Genomic DNA, 20,837 nt, shown 5'->3' with positions numbered 1-20,837 from the left:
ATTATGAACCTAAATGAGATTTTAATTGGATTTTAATTTTGTATCATATCACTACTAACCTGCAGGATCTGAAAAGCTATTTGAGTAAAGGGAAATTTCAAATTTGAAACTTCAGAAAAAACAGAGTTTTTGTAATATGTACCTTTGTGAAAGTATATTTTTCCTAGTCCAATATTTCCATTTTAATGAAACTGAAATGAAATGGTATTTATAATGACTATTATTGGATTCTAATGTTTGCCTAATTTGCAAAACATCAGGGAAGATTGATTCTACCCTTTAACTGAGACAGCTTATTAACAACTTTTTCTTTTTAGAACCATGGACATTCAAAAATAGAACTCCTACAAATGCAAAAGTAACTCACTCTTTTTCTGCATGATGAAGTCACGGATCTCATGATGCTGGGAAAGATTGCCAAAGACTCTGACAGCCTCCACAACTGCATCCATATTGTCACTCATTAACAGCTTTAAAAGCACTGTTGGTTTGCAGAGAAATTAAATAAAAATGATAAATCACAAATATATGGCTCTTTTTCATCAATGAATATCAGAATGCAAACAGCAACAGCTATAAATGTAAAAAATGGGAGCAGTTGTCTGTCTGTCTGGTGGCAGCAAAGGGGCTGAGCTGATGGTAGAACAAGAACAAAATCGCGTATGGCTTCAAAGATAAAACAAAGAGCTCCAATATGGGACTAAGTGCAAAGGAACAAGTGAGGAGTTACAGAGACAGTCTAAGCACAGTTGTAATAAGGGGAGCCAGTTTTGCTATGCAGTTTTGAGTGGGCTCATGAAAATCCAGGAAGACATAATTTAAAAAATAATATAATATAATAATGTAATATATAATTGATTTAGATCCTGAACAGATGGTCTTATGGTGGGATGAAATTATTTTCTGACATTAGCTCTGTTTTCTCTCAGTGCTGCTATAACAAGCAAGTGTTCTCTCAACAGCTACTTAATATTGTCCCAATCTGATGCATTCACTTCCTTGCTGCTTTTCTGCTTAGCAGTTTCACATATGATCAGTGTGTGCTTCAGCAGCAGGAATGAGACCTTCAGCACTCCCTAGGAATCATGGAAGATTTCTGTGCATGGCAGAGAGTGATGTTACCAAAGTTACATTTATCAGTCTTCTGTGAATACAAAGCAAAACACTAAAATCAGTCCATCACACAGAGGACTCAAATAAGCCAACCCTTAGTCCTTCATATGACAGAAGAGAGAAAGAAATATAGAAGGGAGGTTGGCTTTGTCCTCATTACTTCTGCCTCTGGATGTTGCAATGCTGAACACATCTTGAATTTGTCTTAAAAAGACATTTGAAGGGATTTTGTCCACCACTCATATCAAACAGGAAGCATTCTCAAAATGCCTGCAGGAGCAGAAAGCCTGCTGGTCTTGCATCAAAAGGTTTCCTCTTTCCTCAGTTCAGGAAGGTGATGGGACTGGCTCCACATGCCAACACACAGGACAGAAGTAATTTGTTTTCAACCAGCAACAAGAGGCAGCTGGCTTACAGGTGATAAAATGAGTTGTGACAGAACAGCAGAAATGTCACCTACAGATAATATGATGTCTACCAGTCCAGGCACTGGGCTGACAGCCAGGATATTTTTTTCCTATTCCTCATTCTACCTATTGTGTGAACTTCAGGTTCTGTCTCTCTCCAATGTTTGGTCCATTGAGACAGAGAGATGTGCAAGACACAACCTCTCTACCTTTTGTACAACATTAACACAATAGTCTCAGAAGTCAGTGCAGTTCCTACACATAACTGATTATTGACCACCATGTCAAGAGGGGAGAGAATCACTCAATATAATATTGCCAATGGATTTACAAGCCAGAAACAGACACAAATCTGATTTTACAGGTATAGAAAGTAAGTTTTTATCAAGAAGAAAAAACCCTCTTGCCATACTGTGATTAGAAGGAAAAAGCAACATGATTATTTTGGTTCAGGTATATGGATTTTGAACAAATCTGGCAAAAACTGCTGAACAGAAAACAATACAGCAAATTCCTTTATGGAGGAAAAGAAGGGGTTTTGTGAACAACCCAACTATTTTCATATAAGTCATAGTGTTTTCAAGAAAAATGGGAAATCATTATTGAAAGACTTTAGCCCTATGAACTTTATACTCCTGCAAGATAATACCACAAAATGTTATGCGTCTTTCTGTTGTGTCAAAATGTTTCTGCTTTCAAAAAGCTGTACAAAAAGTACTCGTTTAAAAGTCCTTACTTTCAGCAATGTGTAGCTGCTTCTCCTGAACTGCAGAATTCTCCACTTGGTAGTAGGACAAATTGTTGATTGCTCTTGCAGCATTGATGACCAACTCTTCACAATCATCGACTGACTTGTATTCTGAGAGTAAAAAAGCCCCAAAACATATGCATATGTAGATAAACACACACATGTCTAAATTTGCAGTGCATTAGATCCCAGAAGAAAAGTGAATAATAGTTTATGTGGCCACTACTACAGTCAAACCTTCTGTTGTTGAGTAACATGGCAAAAGGTAACAGGAACACCTGATCCAAAAATGGCAATACAAAACCATTCTTCCCCATTATTAATTTAGAGAAATCATTGTGACTCAGGCAAAATAGTTTAAAATTTAGTTAGTTAAGACATTCTACAAATCCTCTTTGCTGTTTTAAGATGGCACTGAGGAGAGTCCACATGTAGAAACAGGGCTGTGTGATAGACATGGAGAAAAATTGGTTAAAAACCCCTTCAACAATATTTGAAAGACTTTTCTCTCAGATTTCCTGACAGAATGCTAACATGTAAAAAAGTCTGAAAGACTTTTTTGTCCGAGGTCTCTGGCCTCAGAAGCCAAGAGTGAAGGAAATAAAAGAGGGGTAAGTTCATAGGGAGACAGAACATTTTGTAGTAAACTGACTGATAAAGTGCTCAAGAAGAGGAGAGGGTAGCAGAGAGAAGCTCTGAAGGCCAAAAGCACTTACAAAATCATTAAGACAGTTTCAACCCATGAGACAGAACCAAGTTGTGCATCTGACTTGTCTCATCCCTCATGACTGCTAAGACAGTGTACAATCAGGTTGATTACCTTAACATAATATTTAATGTTCTCATTACACAGTAAAATACACCGAGCTGTTTAACATGTATCTTGTCACAGTTAAACTCTGTTATGGGCCAAACAGACCAGCCCTAGTCTGTAATTAGATTTACAAGGGGATCAGTAAGTGGTAAAGGAACTGCAGTCCTAATCCTCCATTTAGAGGGAGACACTCTTCCATCTGAAAGAGATAAAAGGTTGGAAGACTGAAAAAGAAGGAAAAAAGTAAGAGAAAATTCTTTAAAGAAGCTGAAAGTTATGGGTGCAGAGAACAGGAACAATCCAAAACAGTCACAAAAAATACAAACCTTTAAAAAAAAAACAAACCACCACCAAACACATATATAGCACTTGATAAGAACAAACTTTCCTTATATATTAACTCTCAGTGAGATGTGTTTAAAATAAAATTTGTTTTCTTATCATTAATGATCCTATCTGCAAATCTGATCACTGAATTAAAGACTTCTACAACATCTTTCCCCAGATACTGAAAAGTCAGTACCAAAGTAGCAATGCTTCTCAAACAGGCCTCCTACATAAAACAGTTTATGAATGTCAGCCAATTGACTTTGGGGTTTCTTTGCAATGGAAAGTCTTAAACTCTCCTTACAGGCTGAACAAACATAACAAGCACAACATAAATGTTATTACCTAGTATTGTAACAAGTAATCCTACAAGAGGATGGGCAGCTGCCAGAGCTGCACCTACTCTAGGGTGAATGGAGAGGTTGGCTAGCACTCTGATCAGTTTTATCAGAACATCTTCTGCTTCTGAAGGATACTTTGGTTGGTTTTTTCCTTTTCTATCTTGGTGCCATGTCAGTGCATTCAAATCAAGTTCATAGTAGGTTTGGAATAATGATGTCAAGGTGTTAACACTTTCTTTTTCTTTAAAAAATTGCTCCCGGGACTGGTCATTCCTTGCTGTTAAATTCCCAAGAATGAAGATGATACGGATAACCAAATCCTGTAACAAAATAAATAAACAAATCATGTTACATGGACAACATCAGAAGGTGGCACCTACTTAAAAAGAACATAATACTTGATTTGCTTCCCAATTCAGATAACAGCACATCCAGAACAACTGAAGGAATGCCAAACACACTAGCTAGAAATAATTTTTTATGCTACCAATTTTCAAAATTTGATTTACAGAAGAAATCAAAAACATCTGACAGAACTAGATACCACTGGAGTAATTACTAATGCAATATACTTAGTAAAGGTCATCTATTTTTACCAAGCCCACAGTAATCTTAAAACATCTTAAAACCACACTTTATATAACCAGACTAATCAGAAAAATCAGCAGAATTTACTAATCTTTCAAGAAAGTGTCAGCTGTGACAGGAAGAGACCACAACCTTTCCTTTTCTAGGCCTGGTAACCATTTTAGAAGTTAAACTCCTTCCCCTTGATTTGCTACTGTTAAATCCAAATTAGATTTTATTCATTTTGTTGTTCATTCTAACTGCTTACAGATAGCTGACTTATTTGTTCCTAATTTTTACCAGAAATACAATTTAAGTTCACTGGTCTGTCATTCCTCAATTCCTTCTTTCTCCTTTTAAAAACATGCACCCTACAACCTTGCAATTCTTCATAACTTTTCAAGAATCCCAGAGACTTGGATCCCCTTTTAAACACCAAAAGGAAAATTGCATCAGCTGGTTTGATGACATTTAATATGCTTCAGTTTGTTTTTTAGTGACAAAAGACTCCAGGCTAAAGTAGAGATTATTCATTTGGTCATACATAACCATTTCAGAAAAAGAAGCAAAAAAAAAAAAAAAAAGGCATTTCACACTTAACTATCCACAGTACCTGCCAGTAATGCTCACCTTCTTCTGAACACCAGAGAAATTATTTCCTTGCTGTCGTCTCAATTTACTATAAAAAGTTTTGTTTCTTTTTATGTCCCTCTGTAGTTGCACCTCACATTGTGCTCTGCTGGGATTTTTTTTCTGATTTTATATACTCTTCCTACCCTTTTACTTTTATCATTGCTGAATGAGACCTACTTTCTATTTTTGTAAGGTATCTTGAGATCTCATGATTTAAGCAAGTTGCTCTCCTCCTAAAGCACTTTCTAGCCTGACCTTCATTTTGTACATACTGAGATACAACCTTTTAGTGGCAAGACTAGAGGATCCTAACTGAATGGCAATTCAACGACATCCCTGCCTGGTTATTACCCACCAATATGTGACAAGAAAAAAAATTCTGAAAATCTAAAGTAACTCAAGTTTAAACTACTTCAAACATTTCCCTCTGTCACTTGCATCAAAATCTACTCATTTAAAAAGAGTCTGTAGCTTTAGCTTAATGGTGCAGGTAAAGTAACAGCATTTCTTCAAGTACAAGAGAAACATCTGCTTTTAGCTGCTAACCTGCTGTACTTGCACTAACCTAGAATTTTACTGAACAATTATTCCACTGGTTTTGTTCAAATATCATAATTATATTTACACATATTCTAACCCTCCCTGGTATTAGCAACATAAGTTAACCAGGCTCAGTCTAACTTGTTAAACAAGCTAATACTGAAGTATAAAAGATGTTTAGGCAGCAACTCTTCATTTGATACCTGCCTTCATCAGTAAGTTTCAGGTCCTAAGCCTCTGCCACAAGACACTGGCAGTAACATCCTCTCAGGAAGATGAGTGCTATGCCTGAACATGAGAAGCAGCAGTCTCCTATGTAAGGAAATGGTTTTCACATTCATGTATTTAATAAATCACTCTGTAGGACCCACTTCCACTTTTTTTTTTTTTTAACTAGGCATCATATTTTTTGTTAGGCTCTAAATGTCATCACAACAATTTTTTATTAATATTCTTAATGACTAACCACTAAGAGCTTTCACCTTTGCTGGCACAACACCCAACTCACAAAGGCTGTAAAAATTTGAAGCAAACAACTGATGAATCAGAAGAGAGAACTGAAAAAAGCAGGCAATCTAGTTTGACTCGTTTATATTGACTTTCTAATTTTGGTCAAAATGGTATCAGCCCAGCAACAGCTCTGCCCAATCAGGAAAGAGACAAACAGGTACCACACAGCAATCAACTGATATTTTGAGAAGTGTGATCTCAGCTGTGCTTTCCACCTACAGCCCAGCAAAACAAACTTATAAAATACTTCTTTTTTAGCAAAGCACATCCGGCTTTAATAGAATAGTACCAAAGTTGCATTATCTTTCAGTGAAAACTTAACAAGCAAGGACAAAAAGGAAAGCAGTACAACCTCTCCTGAGTAGTACAATGCTCAAGGATTTGTATTATTTTTGGCTATATTTCTTTAAATGCTCATGGATAAGGACTGCAAGAGTAAGAAGCACCATCTTAGAATGGCTGTGTAAAAAGATACATGCAGAACTCATGGTATTTTGAAACTGCTTGCAAGACTAAACCTGTACAAGGCCCATGGGCCTTTCTGTAGCAAAAAATCAATATAATAAATGAGATTAGTGTTCATTTCCACATGTTTGGAGTATTAACTACATATGGAATTTCAGACATTTTTTCACACTTACAGAAAAATTACATTTATCAGATCAATTTCTATCATATGGAAGTTTAAACATTTATTGCACTAAAGACAAACTAGATTAAAGATAGGAATTACACTCAGTTATTTCATCTTTTTACAGTGAGGCATTCATGTGAGACATGATGAACAGAGTGTACTCAAATCTGAGTGGAAGGCTATATATGAGAGCACACAGCTTCACCTACATAAATAAATTTGAACAAACAAATCAAGAAAAGCTTGAGAAGATCTCTTTATTTGCTTCATATCTGTGAAGAAACTGTGATATTTTGGGTTTTGAGGTGGTAATGGCACTACATACTCCTTCAACATTTAACTCTTATTCTTCTGGCAACTGACACATAAACACTAGATCATGATGGATATGAAAGATTTTTTTGCTTATCTACTTCTAAAACTCTCTTCCTTGCCCTGCCCTAGCAGCAAAGGTACCCCCTGGACCTGCTGAGTCACAGAACCTGACATCAGTTTATCTTGGCAATAAAGTACACCTGCCTTCAGTGTAAACATGATGAGCACAGGTACAGACTGTACAGGCATCTTATCAGGAAGGAAGGAAAGCAAATCAGGTCAGTAGTTGCTAACTAAAACAAGATCAACAAGGAAGGACAGTCTAATCTAGAACCTGTGAATGCTGGCCAAGTACCTGCTGTTACTTTATCTGGGCCTTCAGAATGAGGGGGACAGTACAAAACAAAAGGTCAGATGCCAGCAGCTGAGTTCCTATTGAATCATCAGCTGCAAATGAAATCTGCTTTCCATGTTACCCAAATTTCAGTGGAGTTAGTCAAAATTCTACCACCTGCCCTGATTCTCATTCAAATCTAATTTACACTTCACTTCCAAATTTGTATTTCTGCTTTATTATGCACCTTGGAAAGAAAACTTGGGAGTTTAATAGTCTACTTATAGGCAAAATTACTGTAGTTATACTAACCCAGAGCTAATCTCTTCCAAATACAGTAAATATTCATCTTGAAGTGACATTCTAGCTGGAAAAATTTCTGTTCAACCACAGAAAAAACAGCTGTCACAATATGAAACTCAATTTAAAGAATAAAAAAAAGGGGTAGAGGGCAGTGGTGTAGAACACACTGGAAGTATCAAAAACAAATAGAGAACCTCCTGACTAAGTAATATGAAATAAGGAGCAGAGAGAAGTTTTGCAACAGGGACAGCAGGGAGTACCTTGTCAGTAAAGAGACCCTCCTTCCCCCCCAAATATTAATGCATTTGAGGAGAAGGAGAGACCATTAGTAAAATGCAATTATACTGTATCCACACCATAGGACCCTACTCAGTAATTTCTACATCCCAAAATCTGATCTGTTCAGCTAAACTTTTCAGAAAAGGGTTCATCTGCACTTAGTGAATTTCAGCTATCAAGAACTTGTGCTTAGAACTTGTCCATTTTGTTTGTGGACGCCTGGGAAAGGAAAAGAAGAAAAGCAAGCACACTGTTACCAGAACAATCTTTGATGAAAAGCTGTGTAGGTTCTCTAAAAAAAACCAGTATTTCAGAAATTAACTTAATAAAAAAAAGTTGAAAACCATATCCTCCATGGTATTGCTCCAATGACTGCTGATCTCTCTTGTTAAAACGTTTATTCTTATTACTACTTTAAATTAGTTTATTCTTATTACTACTTTAAATGTGAACAACTTTAGCCCCTATTTCTTATCAGCTCTTTCGTTTTCCTAGATTAAAGACTGGTCTTCTAACAGAAATGTTTTCCTTGTGCAGATTCTATTAATAGGCAGCTTGCTAATGGTCTGACCTTTGTCATGGATAATTTCCTTGGGGCATTTTAACTCTAGTAATTCTTGTAGCTTTTTTTTAGAGGTGTTCCCAAGCTTTCAGCATCGTTTAGAGAAGTTAAATCAAAAACTACAATAACATATTTTCATAGCAGTGTGTCTCACCAAGCAGTACTATTATTATTATTGTTATTATTGATATTTTATTGTTTATCTATCTAGTAATTACATACACTCGCTTGTATCTTTTGATACACCAGAACAGCAGGTTTCTACATGATGCATGCCAACTGGTTCATTACAAACTTTGAACACTGCATTTCTGACAATTTTACATTCAGTGTACAGATCAAATATTCTGCACTTTTCTTAACATTTTTGCTTTTTCTTTCAGCCAAAACCCCAAAAAACAAAACAAAACAAAAAAACAAAAACAAAAACAAAACAAAAACAAACAAAAACCCCAAAAAACCAAAAAAAACACCCAAAAACCCCCAAAACCCCCAAAAAACTAAAGCTTTAGGAAGATGCACATACACTTTTCAGCTCAGCACACTGTCAGAAATCATACTGTAGGGAAAGAGTGACCTTCTGTTATTCACCTTTATCAGCAGGGAAATTCCTTCAGAGTTGTCAGAATATTTATCCTAGAATTGCTACTTCCTTCTTGGAAATAGAAGCAAATTCAGAGAGAATGACTGATCAGTTACGAATATGCAAGTACACATACAAAATACTGGAGAAGAATCTTGTATTTTTTTGTTCTTTAATGATCAATTACATTACTGATCAATTCCTTTTTAAAATTGTCCTAGGCACTATTACAATGTTGGGCTACACTGAGGAGGAATCCAACTGAAAATATGTACTAGTACATGTAGGAGAAAAGAACCACATTATCAATGCAAGTTCTTTGTAGGGTTACCTTGACAAGCATTTCAGGACAAGCAGTGGCATAAACAGCACTCAATCTCCTTTCTATACAGAGTTTCTTTCTTCTCCCACACTGATCAAGGAAGCATTTGTATGGCTGTTCAACAAACTAGACAGGAAAGCAATGCAGATAATAACCAGGAAAGGACTGGGGTTCTTTTTTTCAGCTTCATGGTTATTGGAAGCTGGGTCAGTTCTCTGACACGATGTATGGTGCTGTCACACAAACAGCTGTCCTCAGCCCAAATGAGGGATGACACAGAGAAAAAGTGAGTAACCAAAACACAAAGAACACTTGGGACAGCACTGGATAACCATTTATTCAGAAGCAAGCAGTAGACACAGGAACACACCACTGCCCCCAGTACAACATTAATAAAAAAGCCCTTTGGAATCTCAGAAGAGTGCTATGGCACTGAACAGAGCATCAGTAACACTCTCAAAGTATTTAAAAGGCAAATGTGTACCTGACTAAACACAGGTGCAGCACTACACTATGTAAGGAAGAGCCTGAGGTTGCTTTTGGGCACTACATGACATGTTCTATGACTGACTGAAACAGACAGATGGTGGGTTCCTGGAGCTCATCACAGAGTTATCCATAAAGCAGCCAAAACACCAGCCAGGAAGAGCAGGCATCACCACATGCAAATAAGCCTTTGCCTAATCAATAAAGCCAGAAACACAGTGGGAAAATTCCCTGCAGTTAAAGGCCTCACCTGTGACAACCTTCCCCACAGCAGCACTCCCAAGAGCAAAAAGGACATTCAACAGCCCTGAAACAAGGTTTTTTCTTTGGGAGACAAGAGCAAGTCTCACATGCAAAAGCCTGCTGGCTCACAGAAGACAATAAGCTGATTTGGGAGCTGCTAACTGGTAGATGCATTTGGTAAGGAAGCTGGGCACCCAGACATTTATCAGTGAACCTGATAAATGTGGACAAGTCCTTACAGAGGATGACAAGGCAACATCTCTTAATTCAATAAATTGTTTCTGACAAACTGATTGCTAAATCAACCAGGTAAAGCAGTGTGCAAATTATAATTGAAAATAAGTGCAGTTCTTCTAGCTGATGCAAGAGATGCAAAAATAATAACAAATCTTTTCAAATGTATCAGGACTGGGAAGTTTGCCAGAATCTGAAGAACTAATTGATGATCAGGATAAAATAGGAGCACTGAGAGAAGAAAATGTAATTGCAGAGAAGCTAAATGAGTTCTTTGCATTGATTCATGCCCACTCTAGAAGCAACTGGGAGATCTCAATGAGACAGCATTCTCCAGGGAAGGCTCATCAGAGCCATCTGTCCAAAACTGAAGCAATCACAAACAACTTTAAGGAACAAACTGACAAAACAAAGAGTAACCAATCACTAGGACTTGATAATTATCCAACAGTTCTAAAAGAACTAATTAATTAAATAGCTTAATTACTAACAGCACTATAGCACTATGCAACCTCCTACAACTGTAACAAACATGAAAAGATTCCAAGTGAGAATAAAGTCTGGTGTCTGGACCAGATAAATTAGAAGAGACCACAAAAAAAAAAAAAAAAAAAAAAAAAAAAAAAAAAAAAAAAAGAGTGGACACAATCAGCTTTAAGACTTCTAATTTCTTACTTATGCATTTACTGGGTTCTTTGAAGGGATTAACAAACATGCATAAAAAAGACCCATCTGATATCACCCATGTGACTTTCCAGGAGACTTTTAACAAAGTCACTCACCAAAATCCTAGTGAAACTAAGGAGTCATGCTGTAAGGGAGAATGTCCTGGTATAGATAAATGACTAGAGGATGTAAGAGTAAATTGGCAGTTTCTGCAGTGGTGGAAGATGACCAGTGGAATTCCCAAGGTTTTGTGCTGGGATCTGTTGTATTCAATTTGTCCATAAACACAGAAAATGGGCAGCAGCAGTGATATGGAAGAATGTACTGATTTCACCATGATATTCAAAGTACATAAGATGAAGGTTGACTGAAAAGCTGAAAAAGAATTGTAGTCAGTTGGTAATAAAATGGCAGATGAAATTTAAATGCATTAATTTACACATTAAAGGATCTATGGGAAAGAACAAGGCAAACATATCTTCCTGTAAAAAATTACAGCCTTTAAACCAACCATATCCACCTACAGAGCAATCTCAGAGTTAATGACAGAGTTTAATGACCACAGATCAAGAAAGCAAATAAAGTATTGGGAATTATTGGGAAATAAATTTATGCAGGCACATATATCTATGATACAGCCACATCTTAAGTGCTGTGTTCTGGTTTCCTCCTTTCAAAAAAAGAGACTGGAATCAGGATTGGAAAAATGTTATGAGAAAAGCAACGTGGATACACCATGGCATGGAACAGTCTCTCTATCAGAAAGGGCTATGTAAGCAAGGATTCCTCAGCATGGAAAAGAGGTAACTTGAAGAGAGTAGGTTAAACACTTAGAAAATCGAGGGAGGTGTGAAATGAACAGTGGGCTTCACCACATTTGCAATACAAGAACCAGAAGGCATCAAATAAAGACAGTAAAGGCAAAATTCAAAATAGGCAAAAGGAATTGTTTGCTATGCAACTCCTTGTCAATGGATCTATAACACATTAAAAGTTTGTATGGGGTAGGAGAGAGACTGTAGAATTTCATAGAAAAGAAGTCAGCTGAGGTTTATTTCATACACAGCTGGCTGAGGGTGTTTCCAAACTGGAAAGAGTTGGGGGTTTGGTAAGTACACACAGGAAGTATCATAAAAGCCTGCTCCATTTTTACTGTTCTCCAGACATCTGAATCTCACCATTGCTGAGTATCAAGAGCAGACTGGATGAACTGCTCATGTGATCCAATGTAATTATCATTTTGCTGAATAGGCAATTACTACATCCAGTGATGTCAGATTCTTAAAAAAATGCTTCCCAATTTCAAAATTAGGAACACTAAAGTGTAAGGGGATCTTTCTATACAACAGGCATAAGATTGCTCCTATACAAATTTTAGTATCACACCCTGTGTTTGTGCTCTTAGGATTGAAAACAGACTCCTAACTGATAAAACATTACACAGAAGCTGGCAGGGCCCCAAAATGCCACCTAAGCTCAGGTAGTGCCTGACTTATTGACAGAAGCTACTGTCCTATTTAGGCAATGTCTCTGTTCCAAAAGCACAGCCCGCTTGTGACTTGTGACATTAACCACAGCTTGAGAAAGTCACTCTTGATGCAGTTTATCTGGAAAGCTTAGAGATGATAATGATGTGGGGAAGTGGAACAGAACCCTGCTAGAAGATCTCTTGAGATGGGCAAAAGTCTACAATGCTGACTAGAAGCAGAATCATTCAAAGCTTATCCTGTAAGACAGAGGAATTACACAAACATTTCTGACAGTTTTGACAGCATGTGGCAACCACCAAGGATTTTTTTTGTTACTCCACACAAGTAAGCTCCAAAGCCAACCATGAATGCATACTTCAGATGTGTGTAAAAGCCCAATTGACTTCCCCAGTCCTGCCCTGAAGATTCAGCTTTTCCAGCCTTCTGTATTCCCCACCTAAGACTATGACAAGTCTTTATTATCAAGTCTTGCCAACTGAATTTCCCCAAAAGTCTGCCTCCTTCACCCAAGAGAGAAAATGAGCTGACAAAAAAAAGGGAAAAGAGTTATAACTGCAGTGTGGAGCAAAGAACAGAGACTATTTGGGTTGCAACTGTGGAATTCAGTGTGTGGTGTGGGTGCAAGTCATTGAGCCTACTTCCAGTGCTCCCATTTTTACTTTCACAGTACTTAATAATTATCTTTAAAGTCACAATTATGACAGCCCTTGAGAAAGTCTGAATGCCAATCTTCCTCTATTTCTTCCCCTGTGTTTCTTGCTGCTATGACTGCCAGTAAAAAGCCTGATCCCACAAAATCTGCAACCTGAGAACAGAAAAACACACACACACACTTCTTCACATATCACTTTTTAGTCTTGAAGATTCTTAATGCTTTTATAATGATGATTTTTCCTTCTCTTTGATTCTTCCCACAGCAGACAATTTTACTCACACTGCTGTTACTTCATTTATTTTCAACACATACCAGCTCATACTGTAACTCATTAGCTGTCAGCATTTAAAAAAAAAAGATTAGCAGTGCCAACTACACCTCAGGAAAAACATTTGCACTCCACACAGCTCAAGTGTTTATTACATACTACAGAAAAAGTGATGCATTACATTATCTATGTTCTTTTTGTTTCTGCAGGGCTTCACTAAGCTGACAACTGACAATTGCATGCTTGTTTCAAAACTGCAGTAAGACATAATTATTCTGAAGACACTGCATATATAATCAACACAATGTAATAGTGGTTTTTTCTATACAAAATACAAGCTACTTCTTTACTCATTTGTATTTTGATGAAACAACTGACAATTTAACACAAAATGCAATGCTAACCTTGTGAAGAAAGATGTATTTTAGGACCACTTAATAGCCAAAAGAGAAGCTAAATTATGAATACTAAATAATAATAATTTGAGGTAGATATGAACCTACAATTCATTATGACACAAAGCTATTATCTCAGGAACCTAGAAAAGCTACCCTTAAAATGACAGATTAAGTTTAGGAGAAAGGCGTTACTTAATTAAAGATCCTTAATCTCGGTTCCATAATTTGTTGAGTTTTTAATTCAATGGTCATAAGGAAGAACAACTATAAATCTAGGAAAATATAATGCCTTTGACATTTTTCATGTTATTTACATAGCATTTACATAGTATTTTACTAAAGTGTCTCTGAACACTAAGCTATGCAAGAGCAGTCTGAACCTAGAAATACTCAGATATGCTACAGCAGATATTTAGAAGAGAAACAACTTAATCTTTGTTCCTCTTCCATGTGCATTATCATAGAAAACAGGGATGCTGGTAAACAGGAAAGGAACAAATTATTTTTGTATTTGGCAGGAGAAAGAATATTGTTCAGTATAGCAAATCCAGCAACCTTCATTAACTCCCTTCAATGATAGCTACCCAAAAGACCTCCTTCCAACAAATCCCCAAGAATTACTAACCCTGGGATAAACTGAATAGGATAACTAAATTATCTCAAACTAGTTTAGATGCTGACCAGCCAAGAAAGTTCCTTACTTTTAAGACGGATCTTAATGTAATTTAATATTCTCTGTTTTGAAACCTTGTTCCACATTTGAACATCTATGCTTCAGATAAAAATTATTTTCTTCTTAAAACTTACCTGGCAATAGGGCTGAGTAATTTGCCCTACATAGGGCACTCCAATCTTACCAATGCATCAATCCATAAGACTGGGATCCTGCACCGAGCTCTGAGTTTTATCTTCAGTAAATGTAAGAAAGATCACTGTGATACAGCAGGACAATAGAGCAACACCCTTGGAGTTCTAATAAAGTTGGCAGCAACTATACTCAGAATTTTACTTCATGATACAAGGCATTTTGACAAAGTCTAAACATTTATTTCTACATGAACATCCCAAATGCAGTACTGCAGGTATGTGGTTTTCTCTGGTAAAGGAGAGATACATTTTGATATTTTATGCAGTTAGAGAGTATGGGAAGATGACTAAGGTTAAGAAGATAATGGTATGGAAGTCACAGGGAAAAACACAGTTGTACTCCCTGGATGAAACATGGTCAGCATATCTGACCTCCCACACACTAAGGGGGACCCAACGGAGGGTGGAGCAGAGTGGAGACACCATGGCCAGCCACTGTGTTGAAACCCTTGCAGAGGAGGGAACTCAGTGGTACCTTCTAGTTGAAGGTAGCCCCATAGCAGCTGAAAACCAAGGGAGATAAAGGAAAATGTCCTGCTCTTGAATCAACAACTGTTGTGAAATCATTCTACTTGGACTAATGCATGTCCCTATCCCAAGGTTATCTCGGGTACTATCCTGAGATATCCACCCCCCAGTACAACCACCTCTCACTGACTAAAAAGTATGACCAAAGCCACTCAAGTTCCACCTAAACATAAAGAAATAGTATAAAAATGAGTTAAGAATAGGGAGAAATGGGGTTACAGTTACTCCACTGTAACTTCTGGGATTAGTCGACAAGCTGAATCTGTCTTCTCCCTCATAGGGACGCCTACTGTGTAAGAAATGTGATCTCTACATGCTGAATGATTGTCTCAGACCAGCTATTATTATTATTATTATTATCATTAATATTATTATTATATTATAGAGCTTGTTATTACATTGCTTTAAATTAGTATATTGATTTGAGTATGTTTTTTGCAGTCTGTTACTACCACTGGCAAGTCTCAAACCTTAACCTTTCACAATTCTATTAATGGAGAGTGTCAGTCTGCAAACTGTTAATGCGAGTCCTCCAAGGGCACTGCCCTCTGCCCACGGTGGGTAAAGGAGGAGGAGGTTCCTCTGCCAGGTATGTGACACTGAATAAATCAGTGGAACAGATCCAGTGGGACTGCCTAGTGAAGGGTCTCATAATGGGATACTGATAGATTGGTTGGGCACAAGGGTCACAGCTTTCCTGGGGCTCTGACAGACTAATTAAACACAAAGGGGTTGAGCAAATTTCCCCGTTTTACATGACAGCAAGGAACATATTTTCCTCTGCTTTCACATTGCTTAGCTCTAAAAAAGTCACACTTCTTTTGCAGCTGAGGAGGACAGGAGGAAGCCCAGCAATTTCCAACAATTAAATAGTCAAATAGATTTTTGCTTTGAAAAATATTTCTTAAAACTAGGAAAAAATAGGTACTTAAAGGACTGATTCTACACATGGATAGACAAGTTAATCAACTGTCCACTGTATTGCTTTGAATTTCTAATCTAAATTATTTCATCACAATTATTTACTATTTAGAAATGCTGTCAACCATTTAAAATTTTTATTTGGTAAATGCATAAAAGTAGGACACTGAAAACAAGCTGATACACAATAATACACAGACACATCAGAGGATTAATATATAAAAATCAAGAGATGAAAAACTGACCTGCTGCTTCTGGTATTTGTTTAGCAGGGCTAAAAATACAATGTAACATCTGGAGCAGTCTGCTAAAGCTGCACAGAAGTCATTGTAGGTAGAAAGTTTGCTATAAAGAAAAAAAAAATAGAAATTAAAAAAAGAACTTTTTTCCACAAAACATTTTTTAGAAAGTCACTTTTGATTCTCAGAGCTGTATTTTCCAACAAATGAAGTGAATGCCAATACTCTGACTTCTAGCAGAGGCATGTGCAGTTATATAAGAGCACAACAGAAGCCCAGCTATCCTTGGCACAGTGCATTACTGGAAGAAGCAAACATAAGGAGCTTTCCAACCTGCTTGCCATATGGGCACAGTATGCTAACACCAGCGCTTCTCAGTGCTAAAGGGGAGAACTGGAATTTCAAGATGATGTGTGAAGTCAGACGAGAGGAAACGAGGGGTCCCTTCCTAGTGCACATCTAGTAGAGCCCAGCAACAGCACTAAGAGACACATCTCTCACCAGCAAATACAGAGACTGTGCCTCCTTGCAGGCAGGATTTATCTCTGCACATTTCCTAACAGCTGCTCCTACACTGCTCACCTTGCCCATTGCCATGCTTTGGTCACACCATAAAAATGCAGTAACAGAACAAGCTAGGATAACATCTTACTTCTCATGTAGTCAAAACCACAAAAGATCTGTGTTGATGTTCAATTACAACTTCTTACAGGAAGATTTACAGTCTTATTGAATGAATAATCTGAATAGATTGAACACATTCTCTATGAAGAAGCTGCCTAAAGTTGATTGAGAGATTAATCATTCTGTATTACTAGAAGACAAAACAAAATTAAAATCTGAGCTCTTTCCTGCATAGTGTGTGTATATATATATATGTATATATATATATATGTATATATATTTTTATATTTTTTTTTGCGACTGCAATTTCCAGGAAGCTAATTAAATTGATTTCTATGGCTAATTTGTATTCTTGGATCATGTAGTTCTAATCTTGAGGAAAAAAATTGAAGCAGCAGGAAACTTTAAGTAAGGTATTTTTTCTCCATATTGAATTCTATAACAAGTAAATGTCCTTATCAGAATTACAGTATAAGTATCAATTACACTTAATTACAAACTCATTATCCCACTTTTCATGGCATTTTCCAAGTAAAAGAAATGCTCCCTCCTCAGAAGAAGTAAATATGCTCAAAGTGCTATAATCATTGCAAGAGCTCATTTTTAGGAACAAAACTAGAGAGACAGATGTGAACAAGGTAGCATGGAATTGAGGAAGCCATTCACATGCCTTAGAGATAGCACAAAGAGCAAAGGAGCACATTTGCCTGCTTTCAGCTGTGGGGAGGAAGGAGTACCAGCCTCTTATGTTGCCACTGTTCAAAGCACAACTCAGCCTCGTCCAGAGAGGAGAACATGAGGGATAATTTGGAGCACCTGAACAGCAGAAGGCCATAACAAAATCTCATTGAACATGGAGCCACAGGCAACATGACTCAGTGCAGTAACAAAGCAGCAATGGCAAATACTTCATCCAGCACATAATTCATAAATTGCATTTATAATCCCATTATTCCTGAAATTACCAACAGCCGATTTCACAACTTCTTCCAAATCCTTACATTGTTTGCAAGGCAATGCTTGGTAACTGGAAGACTTTAGACTGAGCAACTATTCAGACTACAAAATGATCTTTGTGCTGACTAATTCACACTGATCTCCCTCTAAAAAGCACTACTTGGGAAGCAGCCGTCGGCTGCTCATAAAACTGAGATTCTTTCAGCACTTCCATCTGCATACTCAAGCCCTGATCCCTGGGATTAATCTCCTCAAACACTCTGTAATTGCTCAAAACAATGAACACTGGTCACATTTTCCCTCTTGTGTATTTTATTTCACAATACACAGTTCCTTGTGTAATTTCTCCCATTAATTTTTTTTTTCAAACATGGCCTAAACCAGGATTAATAAATACCTAATAATTGGTGCAGCTTTAAAACACAAGAAACGGCACTTTAACAAAACTCAATCAGGATCGGTGGGATCAAAGAATGACACAATACAACAAAATATTTTTCGTGGGGATGATGAATCCAAGTCTGTATGGCTACAATTACACAATTCCGTAAGCAATAATAGAGACACAATTAACATACAATATCATTAAAAGATATCGTCATTAAAAGAGCTTTTTAAAAAAGAGTTCAGTAAGTAAATCTTCCAATCTCAGCGCTTGGTCCTGCCGCCTTCGAGGGAGGGGGACGTGGCAGCACACAGCACTGCGTTCTCACGTACCTGAGGACGCTGACAATCCAGATGCACACGTCCTTGTCGCTGCTGCGCTGCTCCAGCGCCACGCAGAGCTGGGGGATGGCAGCGCTGGGGCTGAGCTGGCGGCGCGCCGGGGCGCAGTTGGCCAGGATCCGCAGGGTGGCCGTCAGCTGCACACGGGGGTGGGACACTCGTTAACCACCGCTGGCACAGCACGGCTCAGGTCTCAGTGACAGCACCTAGAGCAGCCTGCGTGCCTGTTAACATTCTGCAGCTAGGTATAAACCAATAAATAACACAGGAAACGTGCAGGCGGCAAGATGGTGGGTTTGGGATAACTGAAAATGCAAGATTGACACTGGTCCTTGCCTGCATGTAACCTCCTTCTATGAGGACACATGATCTTTCATGCTTTAAAATCCTGCATGTATACAGCCATGTACCAAGTGAAATGCTGTGGATGTTTAAAGTAATTTTTTGCGTAATTCTTCAATAAATCTTTATATTTAAATCTTGAAAATATATACTTTGATGATAACTGCAAAAGGCAAACTAAAATGAATTGCTTTTAAAACACAATCAGATTTATTCCAATTAAAAAATTAAAAGTTAATCATGATAAAAGAAATCCACTGTATGAACAAAATAAAAATGAAAAGCTTAAGTGCTCAGGTCTATTTGAAGAAACCAAAATATTTTCAGATGATACTGTTCTATTTCAAGGAACTTAAAGCATAATCTAACTCTGGCAGATGAACAAATGTATCACCTATTGCATATTTTGAAATATTCTGATTCTCTTCCAAGGCAAGAGCATTCAAATGACAAGGTCAGACAGGCCATGACATTTAAGTTAATTTTGATCTAATCCAGAATTTACTACAAAATGAATATGAAGTCATTCAATCTTATGTGGATATGGGAATTCTTCAAAGTTTTCTTATTCAGAGTGAAGTTATTAACTTCAATTTGGTTTTGAATGGAGTTTGATAAGGCACAAAAACTATCTGTTCAAATTGTTTCTTATCACAAAAAACTCTGGAAATTAAGCAATTTATCACTAAATTGGATTGCTTATCCAATGATATGTAATTGCTAATTTTAAAGAAAAACTCTTGACAAAGAGCAGGTTAAGATGTTGTGTTCCAGCTTTTGCACATAGGACTCTATGCATATTCTGTCCATTCTCCAGCAGCTTCCAGATCTGCTGTCCTACTTCAACAAATTTGACAGCAGAGAACAAATCTTCAGCAAACCCATGATGCTCTGTAATGGAGCAACTGGAGGTGCAACATGTCAAAATGAAGAAGCAAGGCATAGAGGGAAAAAATATATTTGGTCATGTAGTATGTGAATGGATTTAACTTCAGCACTAAAAATGCAATTTTTACTATATTCATAATACAGAGAATCTGAACCTACAGAAACCATTTGCTTCATATCACTCATATTTTAAGAAGATACCTCGGACTTTTTATTATTTTAACTGAACAACTGCAAAAAAAATTTCCAGATGCATATTCCTTCTCAAGTCATGATGCTTCAAAAATCAACACAATACTGGTGATACATTTTAATAAATATATTCTGATCAAATAGTTTGCTTTTCAAAAGTTGTGTTAGAAAAATTCTTGTCACATGGAATAGAGACAGGTGACTCCATTTAGTGCTTACATACAAGATGTTCACAGTCAGCCTAGGATGATATGTTTTGAATTCTAGCTAAGTAAGCTTCAATTGACACAATAAAGAAAATTAAGGATAAGCCACATATTAGAAGTGTTGTTCAAACGCAGACAAGAGCTTTCACTGCAGCAAAGAGACTTACATATTGGATAATGGGGAAAAAAATCAATAGATGATGGTACAGAGGTCTCCAAAAAGAGAGTAAGATTTTCCAATGCTTGATACAGTTAGATGGTTCAAAATCCTCAAGCAGTAAATTCTATCAAGAGCAACCTTCAGACAAAGACAGATTGGAAAGGAAAAGCAATGCAAAATAATATATACACTTAAATGTGCAAGAAAACAGCATTTGGCACTTCACAGAAGTATATATCCATAAAACACAGTTAATGTGCAACTGAAACTTGAAGAGTTTGAAAAATAATAGAAGCTAGCCAGACAGCAGCTCAATTCTAGAAATATTGTGATTGCTTCAAGCAGACCCCATGTTTCAGGGAGAAATACATAACAATTATCTTTAGCAACCCCCACCAGTCCTAATCCTTACGTT

The 20,837-nt window shown here is 37.1% G+C and overlaps 1 protein-coding gene across 7 annotated transcripts in view; it reads right to left on the bottom strand.

Moving 5' to 3' along the window:
- ARMC2 (armadillo repeat containing 2) overlaps window positions 1–20,837 on the bottom strand; it is a 70,527-nt gene that overhangs the window by 15,910 nt on the left and 33,780 nt on the right. For all 7 annotated transcript variants that reach the window (XR_013181331.1, XR_013181332.1, XM_077175179.1 and 4 more), the window contains 5 exons: window positions 18,626–18,771; window positions 16,334–16,433; window positions 3,755–4,070; window positions 2,257–2,379; window positions 368–481 (listed from right to left, as the gene is read on the bottom strand). Coding sequence is in view for 5 of the 7 variants with exons in the window: in XM_077175179.1 (XP_077031294.1) it covers window positions 368–481; window positions 2,257–2,379; window positions 3,755–4,070; window positions 16,334–16,433; window positions 18,626–18,771 (799 nt within the window). In the remaining 2 variants the exon portion in view is untranslated. The remainder of the gene's footprint in view (window positions 1–367; window positions 482–2,256; window positions 2,380–3,754; window positions 4,071–16,333; window positions 16,434–18,625; window positions 18,772–20,837) is intronic.

The sequence above is a fragment of the Agelaius phoeniceus genome, chromosome 3 (assembly GCF_051311805.1).
Source record: "Agelaius phoeniceus isolate bAgePho1 chromosome 3, bAgePho1.hap1, whole genome shotgun sequence".
NCBI lineage: Eukaryota > Metazoa > Chordata > Aves > Passeriformes > Icteridae > Agelaius > Agelaius phoeniceus.
Note: the sequence above shows the minus strand (reverse complement) of the source record. Positions and strands in the feature narration are given on the sequence as shown.